The 11,907-nt window shown below is 38.8% G+C and overlaps 1 protein-coding gene across 1 annotated transcript in view; it reads right to left on the reverse strand.

Annotated features, from left to right (window-relative positions):
* Positions 1–391: 391 nt before the first annotated feature.
* The window catches only part of PREX2 (phosphatidylinositol-3,4,5-trisphosphate-dependent Rac exchange factor 2), a 156,467-nt gene continuing 144,951 nt past the window's right edge, over positions 392–11,907 (reverse strand). Inside the window, 2 exon segments of the mRNA XM_006756922.1 lie at positions 392–463; positions 4,752–4,854. Of these exon segments, the coding sequence (XP_006756985.1) occupies positions 392–463; positions 4,752–4,854 (175 nt within the window).

Raw genomic sequence — 11,907 nt, forward strand, 5'->3', positions numbered from 1 at the left:
GGCACAGTTGGCATATAATCCTGCCAGAGGGAACAAACAGCACGCCCCATCATAAAAGTATAAATGAAAACAGCATTTTCATAGTTTGGCACAGTTGGCATATAAATTTTCATAGGAATTGTGTGGACTTTTGTGATTGAATTCATGATGAAACTTGCAAAGTTTAAATAATGTCAAGACTTCTTCTACCTGCTACCTCTAAATTTTCTCCAGCTAGAATTCAATTTCAGTCAGAGAGCATTTATGCCTAATCACAGAGCCACAGAATGTCTACAAGGCCAGTTTCTAGGACTATAATCAGTTCTACACTGAGCATAGCTTTGAGCGGTTATAGTAGCTATGAGTGACACTGCCTGGGAGAGGGTGGAAAAGGGCAGACATGGGGAGTCACTTACCTGGGAGCAGCCTGTGGGGTCCGGTCTCTCACTCCTAAATTCTTTGCTGTGTTCTGAACTCTTGCTCCCTGAAAAAAGTAAAGAAAAAATCACTCTTGGCTCTACATCGCATTAGTCATCAACACAGCATTAACACTTGAGTGTAGAGTATTTATTCCAACCATGTACTTAACATCAAGGGAGACTGGATGAGGAGGAAGAGAGACATTTTCATCTGAGCATTTTCAAAATTAATGCTTTTAAGAACTAAAATATGCGGATATATTATTTCAAAGGATTGGAATGTATTCCAATAGCCACCTAAGTTATTTGAAATTAGTTTAAACAACAGTTTCCTGTTCACCATCTCATCTATGTCTTTATTCCTAAAAGCAAGGAATGCATAAGACAATAGAACATGAGCAGGTTATAAATATCTGCTATATCTTCACTTTCGTGGAACAAAAATCACAGTTATATCACACTCCTGTGTTTTAGCTAAATAATGAGCTATTTTAAACTTCACTGTGCTTATCAAGAAAATAATTTCTTAAATAGTTCTAAAACAATTTGCATGTAGATTTCTGAAATGTAAGAATTCTGCCTCAACATTTATAGCACAAAGACAACGTACTTTAGCAATGAAAAAGTCTTTAAAATCTGTCAAGTTCGTGAATGAAGCTACAATCATTGTTCAGTTCCTAATGGGAATTAGTTATTGCATAGAACAAAACATCAGCATGTGGGACTGAGAACAGATAAAGGAGAGTGGTTTTAAAAAAAACTCTGAAACCCTCTCTCCTGCTTCCAAATGCTAACCTATGGGAAAAGAAGAAAGGAAAGAAGAAAGAAAAGAAAAAGAAAAATTCTCTCAAGTGGACCAAGCAGGGATGGGCAACATCTGGCCCACAAGCTATATAAGGCCTACAAAATCATTTGGTCTGGCCCTGCCAAGGCATTAGGAGTGAGTTAATTAAATGTTTTCCCAAAGATAGCAGGCTAATTTAAAGTTGATAATTTTGTATGGCCTGCCAGTTAGAAATAAGCAAGCGGCCCTTTGGCAGAAAAAAGGTTCCCCACCCCTGAATTTGACAGAAGTTCCGGGAGCCTCTAATTCTAGACCTGGTTCAGGGGTCCCCAGCCCTGATGGCTGATTTTAGGGCTTTTCCTACCCAGGTGTCTGCTGCTTGTCCACCTGGAATTGCAATTAATTTTATTTTGAAGTAATTTTAGACTTAGAGAAAGGTTGTAAAAGCAAAGTAGAGAATTTCCATATTTTTTATTAGTTTTCTGACTTATGTCCTGAGCCACTAGGTTGTACACCCCAGAGAGTACTTGCCTGTTGGTGCCTGTATCACGGTGATTTGCCTACATGTGTCCACCATGATATTAGGCAAGAAGTGCATCTTCCCTGGTCCTTGGTCCTCGTGCCCAGACTAATGCTCTGATACTATAGCTAAGGAGCCAGAATTCTGTGCAATCCCAGTGTTTGTTAAAATGGTCAAAAAAGAATGTCTGGCCTCCATCAAAGAATACTTGAAATGTATAATTTATAGGACAGAAAACTTGAAGTTTATGATGTAAATGGGAGTGTCAACCTCAATTATTTTATTAATAAGATCAGATGGTTATGTGAAAGTGCTGCCAACGATTATTATAATCATTACAAAAAAGTGTAAGGAGCACAGTACCCTTCCTTCTAATTTTACCTCTCCTACTAACTCAAGCCCTTAATTTAAACAACTCTACGGAAAGCACATATACAAAATCTACGTGAAAACTATACTGCAATTAGAAATAAGAATAATAAATCATGCTGGAAAGCTTCTTCCTAGAAAAAGAAACTAAATATCTTAGAAATTATAAATCATTAATCTGGCAAATATTCTAAGCATTCAGTCTCTGAAAAACGCAGTCAAAGGGGTTGAAAGGCAAAAGAAATATCTTTCATTACAGGTGTGTCCTAACTACTCAGATCCCATGCTGGTAAGCGTTGGCTTGCAGACTCATCCCAACCATTAATCCCGTAGCCTGAAGCTGCTGAACACTGGTCAGAGGATTAGCGGCAGGAGGAATATTGCAAAAGTCTCCTCCCGTTTCTCTAAAGAGAAGGCCTGGGCTCCATAATCTTTCACAGAGAAGGCAGAACTGTCTTTGTCTCTCAGAACCACTCAGAGATGTCACAAAAACTTAGAGCAGACAGACAAGCAACAAAGGAAGGGGTTGGGTTCTCAATGTATTTATTCAATAATTAGGAGGAAGACAGGATGATAAATACTAAAAAACAGTGCAAATTAGAAATTGACCAGGGACTTTGTAACATTTTAGTCTTTTAAAATTAAACTTTATGTATATATATAGTAACAGGTATTAATACAAATGTATGTATATTATGTTTTAAAGAAGCTTACAGCAGTTAAACAAGTCATTAAGGCCTACATAATATTGTTTTACTTTTTTCATTTTCTCTATCCTCATTTTCAGTTATAAGAAGTTAAAGGTTTTGAGTGTTTCAGTCTATATACTTAAATGTATATGTAGCCAACTCATAATTACCCCCTTACTATTATAAAAAGATTATTATAAAAAAGGTTAATATAGTCTCCCATAAACCACAATTTTGAAATGGCTTCTGCAAGTCTGGTTGCAAACTTAATCTGGTAGCCACAGAGCGAAATTGAAGATTAGTCTCTTTCTGTATGTTTCAGAGCCCACATCCCAATCCAGATATGACTAATCACACGCTTACCTTAACCTGCTTTTAAAAACTGAATGTGTATATGCACCCAAAAAAGTTCTTCCTAAACCTGCCACCGTTGCATCTGTATTCGCCCTTTTCCAGTTGACCCACAGTATGCCACGTGCTTCTCACGGATCTGACCTCCTTGCAACAAACCCCTCCTGGACCTTGTGAGACCTGGGTTTTCAGTCTTCAGGTCTGGGGTTCACAACCTGAAACTCCAGGGTCTGTGCCCGCTGCACCTCACGTCTGCAGTGCGGTCCACAGGCCAGCGCTGGCCTCACTTATCACTGCTTCTGGGTTTCTGTGTTGTTGTTTTGGGTTTGTTTGTTTGTTTTTTGAGCAAACCCATAGGGATTTATGTTTAAGAATTATCCACTCTTTAGTAAACCAAGTTCATAATTACAAAAGCATATCTTAAAAATTAAGTCCCTCACTATCACTGGACAATACAAACCAAGTCAGCAGGTTAAACCAATTTTCTGTGGTAGCCCAAAGAAAAGGTGGCAGAATAAAATATAAAATTGTCTTTCATCCTGGCTAGATAACTTAGTTGGTTAGAATGTTGTCCTGATGCGCCAAGATTTCGGGTTTGATCCCTGGTCAGGGCAGGGCACATACAAAAATCAACCCGTGGAACAACAAGTAGATGTTTCTCTCTCTGTCTCTCTCCCTCTTTCTAAAAATCCTCTCTAAAAATCAATACGATTTAACACAATTAATGTCTCTCAATTTCTTTTTCCTTCTACTCACTGTTTTTTCTACTGGAGTAAGCACATTTTCCTACTGATCACTAAATTGGATATTAGTGCAGTTTTGGTATTAACTTTTCAGAGAATTTTAAGGGTTAAAAACCAATCTGCCACTCCAGATACTCTTGGATTATTGTATAGAAAGTTCATCCTCTTTATAAGCTAGTCCATTCTTACCCACACATACTTCAGAGACCTATGGGCAGTCCAATGGCGCGCTTCATCCTCTAAATGGAAAACCGAGGTCTGTGCTTATCTGGCACGTGAGGCCCTGCGAGATCGCCAGAAGCACGCAGGGCCCTCAATTCTGTCCTCTCCCCTCACCTCTCCCCCAGTCTATTCCCTGCAATTCCCAGAAAGTGACACGTATCTTCTCCTTTACATAAGCCGCAAGCCACCCTGGCTCATTCTGCCCGGCCAACTCCCTCTCCTCCTCAGGGGGCCTCTGAGACACCCTTCTCTCCAGGTTCTCTGAGATTCTCAGAGAACCCTCGTGTGGACATCTGTGCTGTCTTCTTCCCCGGGAGTGTTTCTTGTTCTCAGCTTCCCCTCTGAGCCTGGAAAACTGCCCGTCACATCCAGGCACTTGTCAGACATCTGATGCGGGAACAAATCCAGGTCTTATAACACAACTCCCTAGAGCAGCGGTTCTCAACCTGTGGGTCGCGACCCTTTTGGGGATCGAACGACCCTTTCACAGGGGTTGCCTAAGACCATTGGAAAACACATATATAATTACATATTGTTTTTGTGATTAATCACTCTGCTTTAATTATGTTCAATTTGTAACAATGAAATTGGGGGTCACCACAACATGAGGAAATGTATTAAAGGGTCGAGGCACTAGGGAGGTTGAGAACCACTGCCCTAGAGTGTGAGACTCACCTGCTTCCGCATTACATCCGTAGCCTGCATAATGTAGCGAGGAGGCAGTCCGTGGCTTCTGGCCAGAATGATGGCCTGCTCCACGGTCACGCTCAGGGTGCACCTGTGAGCAAAGGCAAGGGCAAGTCAAATCCCACCGGTTCCTGGTGAGCATTTCAAGACACGTGGGGTTACTAACGAAGCTAGCAGAATACACCACCCCCATATAGACTATCTTGGAGAGTGACTTACTTTCCCCTCGGCATCTCCCATGTATACATGATGTATACATATTAATAAATTTCTGTTTATTTTTCTCTTGTTAATCTGTCCTTTATTACAGGGGTCTCAGCTAAGAACTCAGAAGGACAGAGGAAAGTTTCATTTTCCTCCCCTACACTAATTTCAAAATCAAAAGGCACCAGGCAAAAATTAAAGCAACTAGACAATGAACCATTGATTTTTCTACAAAATGCCTGTTCAAAATAGATGATAGAGCTACACTGTTGGGGTCCAAAATTAAGTGTTTAAATTTCAAACAAACTCATAATGAACCATGTTTATTTGGAAGTTTGTACACGGGAAATTAAATAAGCAAAATTATAATAAGTTCTATTACCAGATATTATTCTTTACTGATATTTTACTTAATTTAAAAATGACTTCCTAATATTTCCATTCATATTGATAATAGATTTATATTGATTTGTGCCTAATATAGTAGAAAAATTAACAGTGAAATTAATATTCACTAAGTTCAGAATTGATTTTTAAAAAGTATATTTCTTGGACTTAATTTAAAGACTGTAAAATTTTCCAAAGGAACCTTTAATTAATTATACAAGAATGCAGTACCCAGAGTAGCCCCAAGAAAATTCATAATTCAGTCCCTGAATTCAGTGACTGGTGAGCCTTCTATTTTTCCTTTCCTTTATGGTCTTTCACATTTTTCTCTCTAGCAGCTCTTAGAGCCTATGTTGAAGTATTTGTTAATGTTTTCAGGAGCTGGTTTCTGAATTGTTTTTTCAGGGGTAATTTCTGTACACATTTAATAAAAATGCTAATTACTTTCAGATGTTTTTCCTAAAATTTATTTTAGTGATATGTTTTTTACTTCACTTTTCAATTTATTAGTATTGTAATGGTATTTTCTCCATGTCTGCATTTACCCCTGTGTGGTTTGATTTTTACACGTCTTTTTCTAGATCAGTTTAGATTGTTTACAAAGCATTTATTTGTTAGGTTACCAGACAGCCCATAACCTTATTCTCCTTCTTCAGGTCTCCTCTACTTCAATTTTAAGTCCTTACTGATCCTAACATTTTAATCAATAATGCCCATTACACCAGCTGAATGAAGCTAAAAAAAAATTTGATATCTTTTTCTAATCACACTGAAATATCTTTATGAAATTTCTTTCACCAGCATATCCAAAAAAGATGGCTTCATCTATCCTTGCTCTTCATATTAACCATATATTCCAATTATGCCCCCAAGCTTAATCTGCCATTGTTTAAAAGACATTTTAGCCGAAACCGGTTTGGCTCAGTGGATAGAGCATCGGCCTGCGGACTGAAAGGTCCCAGGTTCGATTCCGGTCAAGGGCATGTACCTGGGTTGCGGGCACATCCCCAGTAGGAGATGTGCAGGAGGCGGCTGATCGATGTTTCTCTCCCATCGATGTTTCTAACTCTCTATCTCTCTCCCTTCCTCTCTGTAAAAAATCAATAAAATATATTTAAAAAAAAAAAAGTAAGACATTTTAAAAGAGACAACCAGGTCAATGTGGGAGATAATGCAAAAAGTTGAGGTCTCCATGAAGGCTCAGAGTTTCCACCACAGCATCACAAGTCTATTTCCTAAACTAAGCTTATGAAAGAAAGCCTAGCTACAAGTCCACAACTTCACTGTGAATATGCCATTATTTGCCTCATAACTTTTTATCTTCTCTCAACTATCTCAATCTGAATGTCCAAAGGAAAAACTCAGCATTAGCAAGAAGCATTTTGATTCTGGCATTGTCTAAAAAATTCCAGGTCCCAAAGAGTGGTGCATGGTTTTCCAGTGGTGTATAAATGTATATTCAGTAAGGTTTTATGAGAGAACATTTGTTTTTGTAGCTATTACTAGTGGCACTTATCTGCTAACCCTGGGCACGAGCGTGAAGGGAGCATCCCAAAGGCCAGGATCCTAAGCCAGTCCCGTTCACTACTAGATTCCTTGTCTGACCCACCAGTTTCCTTTCTAGCATGGTCTCTGTTGTAACATTAGACAGTAAATTAAAATATAAATAAATCTATATATTTTTACTCCAGCCTCGAAAATATGGACCTTCAATTTTTCAGCTCCTTTTTTTGGAGTCACCAAAAAAAAGGTCACAGAGTTGAAATCGTCCTTTGTAAAAAGGCAAATATAACTAGATATTGAAGACAATTGTTTAATAATTTTAGTAATAAGACATTTCAAGTAGTAGCTCTGCTGAGGGCATACTCCTGAGGAAGTGAAGTTGACAAGGCTGCAAAATTTTGCAGAAATCGTGACTTTCCCATAGAAAGAAAAAACAGAGGGTCAATATATGTGCTTACAATGAATAAATCTCGACATATTTTGTGTTAGTAATAGATACCAAGTCACTGTGATAAATGTGACTGGCAGCTAATTGGTCCAATTTAATTTGACTGTGGAAGTGTCACAAAGAAGTTCCTTTCCACCCATCCATCCATCCAATAATTATTTCTCGGTGTCTACTAAAATCCTACAAGTGACATTAGGTGCTATTGGAAGTGGATTTACCATCAAAATAAAAAAGGTTGAGTTTCAGGGTCCCTTACCTGTATGGATGCCTAGAAATCTGTTTATATAGTCACATGCTTTTAAAAACTCACAAAAGCTGTAATACTTTCAATAATAAAGAAAAATTTTAAAATAACATCAATTAATTTAAAAAACTTGCAAAGGCAAAATGTTTTCATTGCGAACGGTTACTACGGCTGCCTTTTAATCTCCCGACTTCCCTCTGTCATGTTCTGTAGTGTTCAAATGGCCATGGTTATTTCTGGAACTAAACTAAATGAAGTAAATTAGGGGTGCATTTAGGTTAGGTTACTGGGACCTATGTTTATGATTCATAGTCACTTCCATTTATAGTTAAGTTATTAAGGTATCCTGATGCAGAAATGGATTCCAGAGTATTCCTACTGCCACTGTACAAATTCACCCAATGTTGAAAAGGAGGTGCAGGGCTCCAGGTGGTAATGCAATATGTTCATACCCTGGGGCATCCAGGACTGTAAGTATGTGTGTGGAGGAGGAGAAAAAAAGGTTGGAAATGCAGAGCCAGCAGGGTACTAATGTCATCTCCATTGCTCCTTGCTACTGACTCATACAGTTCGGGTGCCTATATGAACTCATGTGGGCAACACATTATTTGGGAAATCTGAGGAACATTAGCTTTCAGAAATCCCAGTTTCTCAAATCCCATTGTATGTTAACTATTTTAATTAATTTATTATTTTTTGATCCTTACCCAAGGATATGTGTTTATTTTAAATATATATTTCGATTTCAGATGGAGGAAGGGAGAAGAAAAGAGAGATAGAAACATCAATGATGAGAGAAAAGCATTGATCAGCTGCCTCCCACATGTCCCTACTGGAGATTGACTCTGAAACCTGGGCTTGTGCCCTGACCAGGAATCGAATCTCAACCTCCTGGTTCATGGGTCAATGCTCAACTACTGAGCCTCAACAGCTGGGCAAGGATATGTTTTGATTGATTTTCAGAGAGAAAGGAAGGGAGAGAGAGAGAGAGAGAAACATCAACTTGAAAGAGAAACATCAATCGGTTGCCTCTCATACTCACTCCAACCAGGAATCAAACCCACAACCTGGGTACATGCCCAGCCGGACAACACTCCAATCAACTGAGCCACCCAGCCAAGGCTATTTTAAGTATTTTTAAAAGCTTTCTACTTTTTTATTTTAAAGAGAGATTCATTAAAGTAACCCTGTGGTAAATTCTTTTATAAGATTCTGATGTTACAGGATTATGGTAATTGCATGGAGTAAATGACAAACTTCTACCAATATTCTTTTATAAATTGGGGTTTGGTTGAACTAGAGTCTTACTTGACATGATTAGGCATTTGCTAACATGAGGTTTTTCTTTCAGATGTCTGTCCCAACTGATCCTAGATAATAGCTATCAATTTTATTTTATATATCAAACCACGGAGCTAAGGGTCAGGAAAAGCATGTGAACTGGTCTCTTATTTGCCATTTCTACTCTGGATGCTAGGGGTTAAAAGCGATCAACATCTGAACCTCCTTCTCAACCAAGTCTCACTGCAGAGACAAAGCCTGGCTTCCTAAGTTGGCTTAATTGGAAAATTGTGTAGCTCAGTCATTAATTAAGTTGAATCTGTCATACTGCATTTGGCTCACTTTGTAAGACTTCAAATCTTAAATCAAATTACATGGAAATCCTTTTTAAAAACATCAAACATGACATTTCTATACTAAATTAGACACAAGATTCTTGAAACCTAAGGACCTTCGACATATTTGGTCATCTGCCAGGATAACAGATAAAAACATCAGTTGTACTCTAATTACATTTTCAAACCTCCATGGATCTACTGCCTCATTTAATGTTGATTCAAATTGTACTGAACAACGAAGCCAATCTCCGAAGAGTTGAAATGTGTTAAATTGAACACTTGGGAAGATGCATCACCCCTTTTGGGCCACGAGGGTGACGCAGTAACTTAACCTGACATGGGAAAGGAGAACAATGTAAGGTTTGTGGCTTTGAGTTCTGTTTTCCTACAGTGGATTTATTTGCTAATTCTCAGCAAGGTCACAGTCAGAAATTCTGAGGTTTTGCTTGGTAGCTAATGATTATATTGCTATCTCTTGGGGCGATCCCAAATTTTCTTATTATTAGTGGAGGAGGGGCATTCAGATTCTAGTTATAAGCTAAATCACCTGAAAACCTAATGTAATGAAGATTTCTGGATCTGCAGCCACAATAGTTTTGAATAAATTAACATTATGTAGATGTTAAAGTGAAAACATATTTTTCAAAGTAATTAAAAATAAAAATGCAACCTTTAGCAAAGGATACTTTGTTTTTATTTCCCCTCCCTTTTTTTAGAAAAAAATATCATTATTCATATTTCACCAACAAGTCTCTAAGGGACCAGGTATTGTAATCACGGTCACAAAGGGAGTTAGTCACAGAATTCAAAACCATTTTCTGATTCAAAATCTAGGTCTCTTTCCATTATTGCAAAGTTGTATCACGTAGATGACTGCATTTAGAGAATTCTAGCTCCCACATCCATAATTCAACAATCACAATCTAGGCTCAGCATTTGTACTTTAGATATGTTTTTAAAATTGATTTTCAAGAAAGAGGGAGAGGAATAGAGAGATAGAAACATCAACTGCCTCCCCCGCATCATGTTCCCTACTGGGGATTGAGCCTGCAACCTGGGCATGTACCCTGACCGGGAATCGAACTGGTGACCTCTGGGCTCAATGACTGAGCCATACCAGTTGGGCAGCATTTATACTTTAAATTCGTTGTTTTGGGAAAGTTTAATTCAGTCGGCCCAAATCACTTCGCTATGAATGTAGACCTCATCATACTAAAATGAATGTGTTCGTGATTAAAAAGGGACTTAGATGTGAAGCATGTTAAATAAGTATAACGAGTGTAAGGCAATCAAGTAGTAAAAATAAATTGAAGGGAGACCGTGTACCTTCTCTATGACAGATTTGCATTTTTCGATATAAAATGCACTGTTCTGTGCAGTGTTCATTCCTGCAATGATCTCATTTATTCTGTCATCTAATTACTTTTCACCGCTGAGCACAGAGCGCCACTGTGAAAAGTCTATTGACAACTAGAATGAAACAGCTGACTGAAGAAACTAATTGCTTAATGTCGCAGGGTTATATGTCCCCTGCTCCCTTCTGTTACCTCACACCGAGGGAGAATGGTACACCTAGGGCTGATGCAGAATGTTAAGTACTGATCAGTCCTGGATTGGCTGCTATGCTTCTACACAGACAGAGTGTCCGTGACATTAATATGGAAAGACCACTGCTGACCTATTGGTCTTGCCCACCTTGTTCACCCTTAGCAATGCTTTTGTGACAAATGAAAAGCTTGAGAACACTGTCACAGGTCCGCAGGGATCTTAAAAACCCAACCCCTGTGTCCTTGATCCCCTGTAACAGAGAAGACACTTTTCTTAATAAAACACTTAAGTATTATTATGTGAAAAAGGGACAAACAGACTATTTGTTTTCAATAATAAGGAATTCACTTATACACACACTTATACACAGATAGAATAAAGTATTAAATATATATACCCTCTCTTTAGGAAAATGTGACAGTCTAACAACAGCTAGTATCCATAAGCCAGCAATCACTCAAGCAAGTTTCCAGTATTACCTATAGAAATAAGCTCTGGCCCTGCTGGTGTGGCTAGTCGTTGAGCGTCAATTTATGCACCAGGAGGCTGCGTTAGGATTCCCTGTCAAGGCACAAGCCCAGGTTGCAAGCTCAGTCTGCAGTAGGAGGTGTGTAGGAGGCAGCCAATCAATGTTTTTCCTATCAATGTTTCCATCTTTCTCTCCCTCTCCCTTCCTTTCCCTGAAATCAATACAAACATATTTTTTAAAAAGAAAAAAATAAGCTCCTATGTCTTTTGATGCTTTCAACATTATTTGACTCCTGTCAAACAGACTGCACTGATGAAATCTTCCCATGGTGATATTGGGTTCCTAGGTTTCATGTCTGCGAGCTGAAAGATGAGGGGTTAATGAGCATTTGAAAAAAAACAAAACAGGCAGAGCAGGGCAGGGTGGAGAAGAACTGAGCAGAAGGCAGAAGTGAGCAGGACAGCTGGAGGGAGATGCTGGTGGCACATGCAGAGCCATGCTGAATACTCCGCTCACTCCATATATTTTAAGGCAAAAAGCCATCGAGTGTAAGCGGCACATCTGCAGCACTGGCACAGGGAACTGGACATGACATTCTCATGAAAGATAATGAGACTCCGTACTGCAACTTTCAATGCATGCCCTGGAAGTTCTCCGTGTGTATCTTTAAACCAAGCCTTACAAATGAACTGCCAGGCACAAGCGTTCCCCACCCCTCACTC

Source organism: Myotis davidii, unplaced genomic scaffold (assembly GCF_000327345.1).
Source record: "Myotis davidii unplaced genomic scaffold, ASM32734v1 scaffold393, whole genome shotgun sequence".
Lineage (NCBI taxonomy): Eukaryota > Metazoa > Chordata > Mammalia > Chiroptera > Vespertilionidae > Myotis > Myotis davidii.